General features: G+C 47.4%; 2 protein-coding genes across 6 annotated transcripts in view; both read left to right on the top strand.

The window, feature by feature from the left end:
- Nucleotides 1-2,436, top strand: part of LOC144156343 (cubilin-like) — a 116,550-nt gene extending 114,114 nt beyond the window's left edge. For 2 of the 4 annotated variants that reach the window (XM_077688343.1, XM_077688344.1), the window contains one exon: nucleotides 197-2,432. In XM_077688343.1, coding sequence (XP_077544469.1) covers nucleotides 197-306 — 110 coding nt within the window. In that variant the 3' untranslated portion in view covers nucleotides 307-2,432. Of the gene's footprint in view, nucleotides 1-196 lie in introns of all 4 variants that reach the window. The other 2 variants (XM_077688345.1, XM_077688342.1) reach the window with 2 other exon arrangements.
- A 448-nt stretch (nucleotides 2,437-2,884) lies between these two features.
- LOC144173811 (uncharacterized) overlaps nucleotides 2,885-14,957 on the top strand; it is a 43,890-nt gene continuing 31,817 nt past the window's right edge. The window contains exons 1-2 of one of the 2 annotated variants that reach the window (XM_077702075.1): nucleotides 2,885-2,957; nucleotides 6,464-6,663. In XM_077702075.1, coding sequence (XP_077558201.1) covers nucleotides 2,942-2,957; nucleotides 6,464-6,663 — 216 coding nt within the window. In that variant the 5' untranslated portion in view covers nucleotides 2,885-2,941. Of the gene's footprint in view, nucleotides 2,958-6,460; nucleotides 6,664-14,957 lie in introns of both variants that reach the window. The other variant, XM_077702069.1, reaches the window with a different exon arrangement.

The raw sequence follows: 14,957 nt of genomic DNA on the forward strand, positions 1-14,957 counted from the left end.
GTATGCAATCAATAGTAAAACATTTCTTTTTGACATTGCAGTCTCTTGTAGTGCGCGTCTGCTGAGTATTGCTAATTAAGTGCGAGTCATGAGTGAAACTCGGCTCCTGGAAGGTTTTACTTTTATCCATGCTGCGTCCCGACGTATGGGCCAGGGTACTAAACAAGTTGAGTAACAGCTGTCGCTCATCTTCTAGCGTGCAGCAAAGCGGAGTCACCGGCAACGGAGGTAGCACACCGGGAGACGGCCAAGTCGAAAGCGGACACGTCCGTCGTCTGGGAGGAGATCGACCAGACACCCAGCTGAGGACGCGGCCCGAGCCCAGGCACCCACGTTGTCGGAGCCGTGCGTGTGCCTCCATAAATGCACAACGAGACGTGTACCAGGCAATGGTACGCGTCGCCAGAAGGGGAATACCCTGCGCTGACTGTGCCATGCCTGCCCCCGCTGCCCGAACTGCCGTGTACATTCTGGAGACCTGAAGCCTGCCCAACGCTGCTGCCGTCCGTACTTCTGGGAGCACGACATTACTTCGCCAGCGTAGGCGGATGGCCATTGTCCGACAGATGGAGAATTCCTGTGGAGCCAGGCGTTATTTACCCATGTCACGGCGCACTCAAAGGAGATTATTATTTTCAATGCTAAGAGCGTGGGTTTAACCTACGGGGCAATGTTTCTGGACGCAGGGAGTACGCGCGGCTGCATGTCTGCTTTCGCCGCTAGCAGCGTTAAGGGAATTGTAAAGCCTTAGCAATTTCGCCATGAAAAGGCATACATTTATTTCGTTTTCAAAAAACAAAAACAAACTCGAAGTCCACATTTGAAGTCACCTCTAGTGCTTCAGGTACATTTGTCACGATCATCGCCTTTCAGTTCACAAGTTTAAAAAAAGTAACTGAGTGCCGTGGCGACCTCCTTATTCCAGCCCGATTTATGTTTTCCACTTTCAAAACAGTACACATACGCAACCACTACAACACTGTATTGGCTTGAATAGTAAAAAATTAACTCAGCGTTAATGTCTCTTTTTGGAGGAATCGGTAAACACGTACAACATTATGGCACCTGATGGGTATAACTGGCTTCAAATATGTTGGCCTTCGCGTGCGCATGCGTATGCACGTTTAGCTTCCTTCATTAGTGGCAATCGATCGAACCCAGTTCCTATATACTGGTTCAAGAGCGGGTATAATAACTACTCAGCAACGAATCCTTGGATGTTTGTAAATACAACTTTTGGTTCAAGGCCGAAGTTGTATGATCTGTTATAAAAGGACGAAGAGAAAATAAAAGTTTGGTGCTTAGGAAAGACTGTTTTGTTTCAATAACAACGTTTCCAGTTTTAATGACCACTTTTAGCAAATAGCCTAGATAAAAAAGAAAACAGACGAAGCATTTGCGACTCACCAGCCGAACGAGTTGTCCTTATGTTTAACATAGGACAAAAGATACACTGTTTTCAGCTTGCATAATCAAGAATCGACCACGGTTATTCTTAGATAAGAAGGTGTAACTGTGAGGTACGTATAATTCCTGTAAATTATGTAGACTGTTATGAGGTGGAGGAAGTTAATGCAAAAATTCGTCGTGGCTAGGGGAAATCCGCGTAAACTAGAAACAGTAACGTCTAAAAATATGCCATTGTGGATGAAATCCTATTCCCACATATTACCGAATGATACTTACCCATGCGACGGACTGATCGAAAATAGCAACGCCAGTTCTTGCGATTCTATGGTGCTTTATTCATCACAAATAAACAATATACAATGGGTATATACAGGAGGAGGTCTCGAAGTCAAAGACTCCAGGGGGACCTCCTAGTTAGTTGCTGGACCTGCTGGTCTGGAGGGCCCATACCCATGTATGCACTCATGGCTCATACGCCAGCAGGAGGTTAACCAAGATGGGCTGCGTGCCGCATGCTCGTACTTCTTTGCTTGCTTGCTCGCTTCTTGGCTTGCTCCCTTGGAAGGTTCATTTTGACGCTCCACGCACCTGACGATGACTTTCTTGGAGGGAGGTCTGCGGCAGTTCACTGTGATTTTTTCAAAAGAGTATCCGACGTGTTGGAACTATACTCAGCTTCTAACAACTATACTTTCCTTTTATAAATCTCACTCCATCCCCTCCCCTTCCACCGAGCTTTCTCGCTTGATAAAATTGTGCGAAAATTCGAAATTGCTCGCAAGATGAGTTGTTAATACAGCGTCATTAAATGTCTTTAGGTGTGCATGATGTCTTTCTTTGATTTCACCCGCGATAATAATCGTCATCAGGAAAAGTTGGCTTCCCTGCAGTGCGCTTTCGACACGACATACGCCATTAGTGAGACATAGAAAGTTCGCTTTAATAATGAAAGAATGACTCCCGGTGATAAACTCAGAAACTTAACGTTCGCAGTGTCTTGTTTCTATTTGTGCTCCTCTATTCGAGTTCTTCTCTCTTCTTTTCCGAGTTTAAACAGTTTAGTATGTGGCCGCTTTTTGGAGGTTAGCGAACAGCGCATCCACGCAAAAAAGGTATTGGAAGACAGCTCCCTGACGTCATGGCCAGACAGCGTAGGCTACCAATGGCTTTGCAGACTTTCTCCGAGAGCGTGATCCCACGCCTACACATGCCCGCTCGCTTTATGCTCAGAACCTTGACCCAAAGACAATCAGCAATCAAGCCTAATCCCAGTTTTCCTCGCTACAGACTGGTGGCGCTAATTATTTTGCAGCCACAGACAAGCGTTGGCAGTCTCGAGCATTGAACGCTATAGATCGGTCTTTCCCAAGGGAACCGGCACCGCCATGATTAGGGAGTGCGATTTGTTCGAACGCCCGTGTCGCCGCCTATATAAGCGCTCATCTCTTCGTCTTCTGCGAGAAACGCCGTCTGCCCGAACCAGCAGATCTTCATCTCTTGGGTGGCCTGTCGGACACGAACAGAAGCCACCATGGAGCGCAAACACGGTAAGGATCTCTCGGCATTGGGTATCACATCTAGTGACGAATGTCATCTGAATAATTTAATAGTTTACCCATGGTCACCGACAAACGCTGGCTCGATATTACTGCAAGCGTGCGCGGCGAAGTCGTAGGCGGGAGTCTTCTCTCGCTCTCTCGCTGTTTTTCGTCTGCCTTTCTCTACCCAAGCCATGCAGGTATGGAGTTCCGCCTGCTCCGGAAGTAACCATCATCTCGGATACCTAATGGGCTACACTATAAAGGTTCAAACATGCTAGGAAGGTTCTTTGGGACGTAAACAGCACTCCCTCACCAGAGAAGGATCTGGCCACCCTCGTGTAGTAGTTGGCCGCCACCTCTCATGACTAACCAACTCAACTCTCGGCCCTCGGTACCTAGCACAGCAGCTTTAGAGCACCTGTTTACGGCGGCGGTCAGAACAGCGATACAGCAGAGGATGCTAAGAATCTCCGGGTCCGGACCGGCCACCTTGGGAAATTCGCCCTGGACAGGTTCAATGCACGCACCCTGTCTAGCGAAGGAAGCTTAGCTGTATACTACTAGAGGAGCTCTCGGGCATCAAAGTGGGATATTATACAGTTAAAAGAAGTTAGAGGCCAGGAGACGGCTTCATGGAGCTCACTAGTGGGCATATTCTGTGCTACAGAGGACCCCAAGAGAAGAGAGAACACGGGGCGGGATTTGTAATCCACAGATAAATAGCAAGAAACGTGGAGGAGTTTTTTAGCAGTAGCAAGAGAGTCGCGGCCGTTGTGATCAAGCTAAACAAGGGATACACGCTAGCGTAGTACAGGCCTATGCGCCAACAACCAGCTACGATGATGAAGCCGTAGATAGATTATACGAGAACGTAGAATCCACAATGAAGAAGCTATCAACACACAGTTCACGATTCTGATGGCAAACTTTAATGCAAAGGTCGGTAAGAAGCAAATGCGAGAAAGGTCAGTGGGAGACTTCGGTGTAGACAATCGCAATAGTCGAGGAGATACACTGGTGGGAATTGCAGAGAGAAAGAACTTGAGGTTGATGAACTTCTTCTTTTACAAACAAAAGAATAGGAAATTGACATAAAAAAGTCCCGGTGGTGCAACAAAAATCGAAATTGACTTCATTTTAAGTGCAACCCAGGTATTGTGCAAGACGTAGAGGTGCTAAGTAAGATTCCGAGCAGCGATCATATTATAGTTAGATGCAGTAGACCTGGCAGTAATAAAATTACAGTAATTAAATTACAATAATTAAATTATTTTTGCTGTAATGGGTAATGTAATGAATTACTTGTGAGTGTATGCAATTCAGTAATGTAATAAATTACTTCAGACCAGAAATTTCATGGAAAATACTCATTACTTTCATAATTACTTTTGACTACGATAAAGCCCGTCCGCTTCTCTTACGGCATAAAAAGTTGACCAAGAAAAGTTTACCAAGTAGAGTTCAAATGCCCAGAGACTTTCTGGGCATTAGAGCTCTACGGACGCGAAAAGAGGAACGCTTCTGTGAGAATTCTGAATATGAAAGTGTATATGAGTTGGAAGTGTATGAGTGATAAATTTTTGTTCAAAATAAAAATTTCAAAATAATTTTATTACTTTTAAAAAGTAAGTAATTTAATGTCATTACTTTCGGCCACCTGTAATTTCTAATGTAATTTAATTACATTTTAAGAAATTCTGCAAAAGTAATCAGTAATGTAATTTAATTACTTTTTAAAAGTAATTTTGCCATCTTTGAGATACAGGCTATGGCTGAATCTAAAAAAAGGAAGAAACTCGTGCAAACTAAAAAAACCCCGCATGCAGTCAGTCAGAGCCAGATCGCAGGAGTTTAAAATAACTCTTCAAAACAAATTCGCGCTTCTGAACGAGCAGAACGAGGTCAGTGAGGACAGGCTAAATTACAACCTAACATCGGCACTCAGTGAATCCGCAGCAGCTGTGGGAGAAACAACATGTAGGGAATAAACAGAAAAACTAACTAAGAAAATGAAGGAAATAATTGTCAAACGTAACAATATGAAAGTGTCAAGTATGGTGGATCGAATTGAATTAGCCGAGCTTTCAAAACTGACCAACAGAAGTAAAACAAACGACGTTCATGCTTATAACATGGCAGTGGGCGAGGAAAAGCTGCAAATAGGGGGAAGCTTGAAAGCAACTATGAGAAAGCTAGCTATCGGCAAAGACAGGATGTACGCACTCAGAGACGCGCAGGGCAATATTACGCACAACGTGGTGGAGATAATAAGGGTAGCAGGACCAGGGGAAGCTACTGATAGTGCAAGCTCCACTTCCAATGTCCCACTAATAACGAAAGAGGAAGTAGGAGAGGCTCCCAAAGGCGTGAAAATAGGAAAAGCTGCAGGTGACGACGGCCTAACAGTAGATCTTTTGGAGGAGGTAGGAGATAATGTACTGGAAAAGCTTGCTGTACTATTTTCGGAACGCTCGAAGTCTCAAAAAGTGTCCATAGACTGGAAAAACTGCAACATTATTCTGATTCATAAGAAGGGAGAGCCCAAACACGTCAGGAATTACAGACCCATGTACTCTCAGTTGCTGTTCACAATATGTTTACCAAAGTTATCGTTAGACGCATAGGTGACAGCCTGTATTCCCAGAAACCCAGAGAGCGCGCTGGGTTTAGGAAAGGGTATTCAACAATAGGTCACATCCATATTGTCAATCAAGTGATAGAAAAACAAATTGTCAAAGGGCAAACGTGATAGCTGCGTTTGTTAATGCGGGGGTAAGTGACCTCGCTTCTTCGTAGTGCCGTGTAGTGCCTAAACTCGTGCGAAAGCATCAGGCGCAAATCACGCAGTTTTTCACCGTAAAACAAATTCTTAAAGGGTAAGTTCACCTCCACTGATGTCTAGCATTCTGGCTCCGTTTCTTCATCATTCACGAAAGCCTTCACATGTAACGAAAACCTGCATGTAACGCAAAATTGCAAACTTTTGTCAAATTCGTTATATCCAGGTTTAACTGTACCTGCAACCATTCATACAAGGAAGGCTCCCTTCAACAGAAGCGGCACCTGGCCCCCACGGTGTCGTATTTGGCCGAAACCTCCCCCCCCTCCCCCCTGCAAATGATGCGGGAGAGGCCTTCGTGTGCACAGAGGATGTCAGTGTGAGCTTGGACCTGAAGTTCTCGCGGACCGTGAGAATACCACTACTAGCGGTGCATCCCTCCGGTGCAGCTTGGTTAGGCATGACTATAATTTTGAAGAGATACCCCACCGATACTTGATCTAGAATAACAATAATTTGTTTCGTGCAACCGCGAGGAGGCGTTCTAGAATTTCGGCCTTTACTTGGTAGCCCCTGTCGTTATTTGCGACTACCACGCTATGACGGAAATCTAGAAGTACAGTATAGTCGAGAAGATGGAATCCGCACGTGCCACTTGGAAGCCAGCCAGGGGAATACAGGGCCTCCTCCCTGTGCTTGACGGTGGGGGTGCGCGCGCTTGTGATCCCAGCAGCGTGCCTGGTGCTGCTGGTGCTGTCCGTGGTTCCCGGTGCGCGGCCGCAGGAGCTGCGCGTTGAGTCGGGCCAGACGCTGGCGACGTGCCGCGACACTCGTGGCCAGCTACCCGGCGGCGCGCTCAGCTACGACTACACCAAGGCTCTGCTGGCGCGCCTCGAGGCCTGCGCGCTTTTCAACCGCCGGTTCATGGCCGAGGTAGGTCTGGGGGCTCCCCGTGCAGACCACGTGCCCTCATCCGAATCAATCAATCAATCAATCAATCAATCAATCAATCAATCAATCAATCAATCAATCAATCAATCAATCAATCAATCAATCAATCAATCAATCAATCAATCAACCAATCAATCAATTATTAATCGATAAATCGCATTTCCATGTCCTCACGGCTCGAGTGCATACTGCCTCAAAGCTTCTAATACGCCAGTAAAGTAGCGACTATTTCTTTTACCGGATTGGGGGGATTAAAAGCTCGGTATCGTCTTGCCACGTCTTACAAGACATAGAAATTCAAGCATAAACTCAACCTGATAAAAAACAAGAGATTTTTCTAGCGCGTTGTGCTGGGTTGTGATCAGGACATTTTTCTGTCAGGTAGACCAAAAGCAGCGTGGGAGGGGTGGAAACAGCCTATACATCGTATGCCATTACCACCTTCTCCGGCCAGTCCAAGACGGTGTTGGGTTCTGCCGCTGAGCTGCGCATGGCAGCCTCCCACTGTTCAAACGTAGTTATTTGGAAGGAGGAGTAGGCCGTCTGAGGCATCCCCTCGTTATGTGCTTCAGGCCAGCTTTTTTCAGGGCAGAGGAGAGAAGACGGAGAGTAAAGGACAGGGTGGATGAGGGGCCGCAAGACTGCGCTGGGAAATGTGCGGGTGTGGAGCTGTCGCCACAAGATCCCTCGGTGTCGCGAAGTAGAGCGATGGGCAGGGGGTTAGAGGAGTCGTCCGAGACGGTGGCGTGGTGTCATGAAATGTAATGTCATGAAAGATAAGCAGGCGATGGCGGGAGCTGGCAAGGGCACCCGGTGATTGTGGCTGCCCAGTGGCCAGAGCTCGGTAGGTACGTCCTTGGGGCACTGGTGTCGGCTGCCGGATTTCCGGGGAGACCAGCAAGTGCGGGTGTCCAGGTAATAGTTATGGCATTCGTTGTGGTTCGGGTAGTTAGGATGGCAAGGGCAGTAGGGGAGATGCTACACCCGCCGCTGTGGCTCAGTGGCTAAGGCGTTGCGCTGCTGAGCACGAGGTCGTGGGATCGATTCCCGGCCGCGACGGCCGCTGTTTTGATGGGGGCGAAAAGCAAAAACGCCCGTGTGTACGAGATTTCGGCGCACGTTAAAGATACCCAGGTGGTCAAAATTAATCCGGAGCCCTCCACTACGGCACGCCTCATCGCCTGCATTGCGTCGGCGCGTTAAACCCTACAATCAATCAATCTTTTGTACTTCACTTTTGTTAGTTAGAACTTTCATTAATTCGTCATGAGATGGTGTCCCGTTGCAGTGGGAATTAACGAGGTTTTACTGTGTTTATTCTAATATGTGTCCATGTGATTTGCCACTAACTTTGTCATCAATGGGCCTTACGCGTGTTTTGGCCTAATGGGTATAAGAGAGACGCGTTTAAATGTGTTTTTTTTTATCCTTATAAATGGGGCTTGTCATACTAATGCACCATAATAACCCTATCCCCCGTGGCGGGCAAAACGTGCTAACCAGGGGCCCTATTCTCGACTGCACAAATTGCCGGCAATTCGCCCATGTTTTTTTGCGTAAGCACGACGTAAGCAATCAGTGACGTGCTGCACCTATAGCTATGACGACATGCAGTGTAATTTGACGAGTCACTCATAAAGATCGCTACAAAGGTATCAAATATTGTGCAAGAAAGATATAAAAACACTTGGCATGTACTATAAAATTTAAGACGGTAGCTGAGGCTGAGAAGAAAAACACATTTCTGGAGGTCACATTTGGCGCCAACACCACAAGGCGATCGAGTAACGTTGATCCAAAAGCGAGCGAAAGGCGGATGTCGAGCTAAAGAACATCACACAATTTTTTTACCGTAGCTATTTATTTCTTTCAATCGCTTTTATTAACATAGCTGGGCTCTCTGCTTCAATGCAAGCTTTGTTGCGTTATCACCTTCCCTGCCGCCACCGCCGCCACGCCATCGTCTGCTGCTATGTTACAAGTTTATGGCGTGATCACAGAAAAAGACGGCCGCGACCATCGCTTCTATGACACATAAGAGCAGCGAAGCGCTACGCCTGATAACCGCGGAGCGCACCGATGTCGCCGATTCACTCATTCGTCAAGCTCGACTGCAATCAGCGCTATAATGAACTAAATAGTCACTTTTCATTGTTATTTTTCTCTTGAGTTCGATCATGTGACCCAACAGCTTACTAGGACAAGTATGGACAAATGCCATGCATTGGGTTCTCTCGCCAAACAAATAATTTTTATTTCATTGCCAAACATAAAAGCAAAACACTGCATGTTATTTGTATGTTCCATGATCGCTGACTCAGTTGAAACTATAATTTGTTTCGGTAGGAAACATGCTTTAAACAGCGCGCATGCGAAACTGCGCCTGCTGCAAATTGCCGCACATTTCGCGGCGCCGTAAGCCGGGGCAATATTGTGCCCTATTTTGCTTGTATTTTGCGACAAAAACAGCCGCCATTTTCAAGCTGTTACGTAGCATTACGTCACTTTTACGCAGGCTGAAGTTGCCAATGCATGACGTGATTGTTCCCGCCAACTGTTTAAATTACGTCACGCCTTCTCAGCCAATCACAGACGGGGGGTGTATTACAAGCAGTATTGTTGTTGAATAGCAAAGACAGGCTTACGTTGTCATGTCCGCTGCATTTAGTCTGGTTTTTCATTGCCGGCCAAGAATTATGCGCCTTTAGTAACGAGAAATAAAGCAAACTTTAGAACTGGTGTCCGTAGACGACATGAAACGTCAAAATGACGACAGCACACACAACCGCTTTGTCAACCGGAAGCACGTAACCAAAATTGAAAGCCAATCAGAAAAGACTTCCGGAAAATTGCCTGAATTTCCGGTAATTTGTGCAGTCGAGAATAGGGCCCCAGGACAAGATTTATATCAAACAACGGCAGTCTGAACTCGCAGAGACTCATTATTAGGCTCCTCCAGAAAAAAATGCTATTCGACTTCCCTTTCGTTTTCACTGTAGTCTAGGAATGGACCGAGCGCTGGAGTCATGCGCATAAAAACGCACATAAATTGCTTGTTTCCGTGCTGTATGATAGGGGCGTGACAGCTCTATTTATGTGAAGCTATCTTAATGTTTTTATTTGGTACCCACGTTACCATAACATGGCGAAACCTCAGTCATGATGCAAAAATATGGCGAAGTAATGGCCACCTAGTATGAATTGTACAAATTGTTTACATTTATAACCATGCCACAACTGCTAGTAGTTAAAAAAGATCCCCCCTTTACGTAAATCGAGCTTATGTTATTTGTTGAATGTGAATTATATTCTGCAATGAAGCAGCCACTGAAAAGAAATCGGCTTAGAAATAGCAATGGCGAAACGGCGACGCCATGAAATCGACGCCAAAAAACCTGCTCGGGTTCGCAAGGATATCTTCGTATATAACACAGAAATCCGGACATCCGAATATCCGGAAACAAAACCGATTAACAAGGTATGCTAACTGATCACTCCGGTTATCCGGGTATCCGGCTTCCAAATTCGAATAGTCGTGGAATGGAATAACCGGATAAGCGGTTTAGCAACTAAACCGGTTTGGTATCGCCCCACTACTGCAAATCCGTTCAGCGGACGCACCCTGCAGTCGTTTCGCAATGTCTAAGAGGGTGAAACTAAAAACCAAGGCTGATCCAGAATGCCACAGTATTGTTACGCCGGCGGCAGATTTTTTTCTCTGACAACGCCCAGGCAGGGCGACCGACAAGAGCCGGCTAGGGATGCGGAGGCCGAAGAGCAATGGTACAAAGGGTGCGGGTAGCACGAACTTGGTGCAAACCATGTTGATTATTATTGGTAAACCAACGGACAGGAAAAAAGAAACACCTGGTCAGCCTTTATATTGCAAGCAACAGAATTATTGCTGTACAGCTTAGAGGCTCTAGAGGTGGCTTTCCGATAAATTTTTGTAATGAAACTCGGCATCATTTTTGCCAAGTTCCAAGGAAATGTCGCGCACTTGTTTCTTTCTTTTCTTTTTTAGTGTTGTTGTTTAAGGTTGTGACTTGCAGAAGACCTACACATGCTGATCTATTTCAAAATTTTATGTTCTTTAGTACCTGTTGGTTTTTCGTTACTTATAATGCTAGCATACTTTTACATCACCCGTTATACAATTGTAGGCAAGGGTTGAGGCATGTATTTTGTGTTTTTAATGAATTCTGAAATAATAAATGCTTTGCTGAATGATTTACTTTTTGGTGCAAAATTGGTCGATGCACTCATTACATAGCAAAAAAATATTTTCCTGCCGTCGGGTTCAGTGAACGTTTCGAACAGAAATGCCTTTAAAGACTAGTGAAATGTGAATGTGGTGTTGTCAGTGCACCCGTTGAATAACATGTGTGCCTTTTAAATTCGTCTTTCACTCGAGGCAGCTGATTATTTCAATGGAAAGAAATAGCATACTAACGAGAATCACTCGCGTTTCAGTCACAAATCTGGCAACTTTCAATGTTTCTGCTGTCCATAAAATCCAGATGTCCGATATGCGAACATGCGAAGGAAGTTACAAAGAAGAAAAAAATAACCCGTGACTAATTTAACAGCTGTCACCTTACTGACGAAAACATGGCAATTGATGACTGCCCAACAGCACGTTTCTACCAGTGAAACCGGCGGTGGACTCGCCCGGTCGAGCGGAGCGTGGCAGACGACGCTCCTTCAGCGGGCAGCAAGACAAGCACAGGCAAAAATTAACTCTGTAGCTACTTTACATTTAATTCGAACTTGCGGGACACGTGCTAACGCACATGGTTTCGTAAGTCGACAGAAAAGTTTACCCGGACCTCACCTTAGAGCGAGAAATGCCGCAATGGGAAAAGGATCCTGTCGATGGCAATGAGAGGAAGCCATCACACTGCTGAACACGTTTCTGTATGTCTGTTCTATCTCTGCTGCCTTCCTAGAGTCTTCTTCAGTGGAAGCTATGAAACTGGATCATAAACGGAAGTACGCCTCAGAAAAAATGCAAAAAGAAAACTGCCGCACTGCGTGCACGGAGGAAGGCGCTCGTTGCAGCTAAAAACACCACGAGCCGACACCACTATAAAGCCGTATACAATGCCTTGAATACACAGCAGACATATGTCCCTCTGGTGGTGAAGACATTGTCGAGACAGGAGGTGACGTAATTACGACAGACCTACAATTAGACACAGAGGATCGCATAGCTTGAAATCAGGGTGTCGAACCGCAACAGACACGAACCGAAAACCGGAAGCGAACCGGTATTTTTGCCGGAATTGAACCCGAACCTGAACCGCTATTTTTTGAGCACGCTGAACCCGAACCAGGACTTAACCGCAAAATAAATAACGGTTACCGGTTCACAACGAAACGGTTCGGCCATCCGCAGTTTATAATACGTGGTAAAGGCCATTCGGGGCTTTTGCCTTTGACGTATCATCAACTTTGCAACTTCTCACGTACTTCCCCCTTCAGATAAGTCAACACTATCAACACTCTTCGTCGTCACATGAGGAAAGGTATTCGCACCAAAGTTGCAAAGATGTGCTACTGCTGGTAGCGCGAGCAGAGTGCAAAGCTGAGCAAACGAAATGTCACATTCTCAGCAGCCTGCAGACGATATGAAACATCGACTCCGCCCTTCCATCGCTGTGATTGTGTAATGACAATCGGGCCGCAATTTGGCGGCACTGCGCAACGGCGAACGCCAACTCCCGAACTATGCACACTTGTTGCATTTAGTACCATTGTTTGAAAAGGTCGCACGCCTGGTAAGTGCAAGTACTTGAGAAGTGTGGCGCTCAAAAGCTGCTCGGTGATTGAGCCACTGGCTGCTGACCACAAGGATGCGGGTTCGATCGACGCGTCCTGCTGCCGTGTTAACGGCGAAGCTGTTGAGAAAATCGTTTGTGTGTGGTGTGCGCAGTTAAAAGTACAAAGAAAATGCCGAGCGCTCGCGCACGTGCACGTGTACCTCGAGCGCACGTTCGTCAGCCAAGCATACCCACTCAGAAGGCTTGGCCAGGTTTTAGCTCCCTATGGACATACGCGTGTCGTTTGCTCGGAGCGAGAACAGCGGAATCGAAGGAGCATCTGCAGGAACAGAAGCTCGAATGGATGCGAAAGCAATAAAAAGACGCCGCTGACGCCGTTTCCAAAGCAGGTTCCAGCTCACCGAGTCGCTAGGAATCTCTCCCGGGTGAGCAGCAACGTCGAGGTGAGCCAATATTTCTTGTTCAGGTTGAAGGGCTTTTAGAGCGACAATTTTGGCGGTGCCTCTCACTTCTAAGCACGCGCAGATAACCGGTTGCCAGTTCATCAGGCACGAGTTGGGAGTGGAGGTGCACGTGCGTGGTTCCATGTCCTCCCTGATTATATGTCCGTTGTACTGGTGGGAGGTTTAAACGTGTACGTCCACCGCCCCAATGCGAACTTTCCGGGGTGCACGGTGGTCGAGCGGACTGGGTTGGTGTGTTACCCGGACAGAAAGATGTCTACGACGCGGGAGGAAACAGACAGCTCCATGTTTGTCCACTGGAATAAATCTTGAGTCCTTCAAAGTTTCACTGGGCTAACTGTTAATTGCTCGATCGGAAATGAAAAACAGGCGTGTTTTGTTTCGTGCATTTCGTGAACGGCGTCCATCTTCGAAGGTCATCTGTCTTCACAGAGTGGAAAGGCACGATTTTTTATTCTATCGTGCTTCAGTGACAAAATAAAGTGATCGTCAGAAGCGTGAAATTTGTTTTGAAATTCCGAAAGTAGGCGCCGTAGCGCAAAACGGTCGGAAGATGTGAGGGGTCGTTCGGTTACCTTTGTTACGACTCGGCCAACGCCGCCGTATTTTCCCGCATCAGCCACCACGTGGGAATCCACCACGTGTGCCACAGCCACCCGCGTGTCGGTGAACCATACTTTCGTGTCTCGACATGAAAGGTCAGACACCCCGCGTTGCAACGCGCCTCCGGCGGTTGCCAGCGGCACCCCCAGATGCCAGTGGCACGCCCAGGCATTCTTCACGGACGTGCGCCCCTCCGCCGTCAGGTGCCAGCGCTTCGGTGAGTCACGCCTTGACATGCCCGGCTCAGACGTTTCGCTATCGGCGCGATCAACATTCGATAGCGCGGCCCCGGCACCTTTCAAGGACACTCTCTCCCCTCTCTCGGACGCCACGTGCGGCGAGGCTATGAATGACTCACGAACTATGGAAAGAGCGTTGTGTGTGTCTGTGATGTTCGTGGCGTGTGGCTACTTGTTCGCGTTTGACCATTGTTGCTTTTGGGTATAAATGGAAGCAGCCCAAACGATGAAAATCATTCCTGTCTGAGCAGCGAATCCATGCGGTCGTTCTGCTCGAGTCCTGTATTGTAACCTTGCCCGTCTGGGCATTGTATGTTTTTTTGGCTTCGGCTCACCTCTCGCTATGAAGTAAACAGTTACGTTGGCCTATCAGCTCTGGACGTCTTCCCGGCTGTAGTTGGCCTTCCCGCTTGCAACAACTGGTTGGCTGCGGTCGGATGACAACTTCGTGACACCTGGAGCCAGCGGTGCGAGACCCAACACCACGGACGTCAAGGCGGCTTCGGACTTCGCAGAATTCACGGCGGTCAAGGGTGAGTGCGGGACTTTTCTTCACTGAATTTTACCAGGCTTCTGAGGATAGCTGGTAGGGCGTGTGTTTTTGTCGCGTGGGTTATTCGCGCAAAACAATTTTTGGAGCAGTGGGAAAGCAGTACTCTAGACCGGCCATGAATTTGAAGGCGTTGAAAAAACCGCAGTTGTTGGAGCTTGCAAAAGAGTTGCGCTTGGATGTTACGGACGCGCTGAGAAAGCCAGAGCTGATACAGGCTATACTCGCTGTCGGGGCTGACGATGAGGAGCTGTCAGAATGCATTGAGCTGATCAATGGCAGGGAGACCGCGAAACATCAGGCCGCCGAGGCAGAGGCTGAGGCTGAGCGCCAGCGTGAGGAGTTCGAGAGGCAGGAACGCGAGGAAAGAAAACGTCAGCACGAGGAAAAGATGCGATGGTATGACCTCGAGCTCGAGCGCCTCGAACGGGAACTAAAGGAGCTCGCGCGAGAGAGACTCCAATGGGAGAACAAGAACCTAGAGCACAAAATTCAACTCGAGCAGGAAGAAGCGAAGTTTGAGTTTGAATTGTTGCTGGAAAAAGACCTCGTTGTCGGGGAAAGCACCGTGCCAGCGCTGCCAGTAGCAGACGCTCGGGAGCGCGGGTAAGAAGCGACTGTTGCGACCCAGCAGCGC

The sequence above is a fragment of the Haemaphysalis longicornis genome, unplaced genomic scaffold, assembly GCF_048455015.1.
Source record: "Haemaphysalis longicornis isolate Haplotype H1 unplaced genomic scaffold, Haemaphysalis longicornis Haplotype H1 scaffold_1, whole genome shotgun sequence".
Classification (NCBI taxonomy): Eukaryota; Metazoa; Arthropoda; class Arachnida; order Ixodida; family Ixodidae; genus Haemaphysalis; species Haemaphysalis longicornis.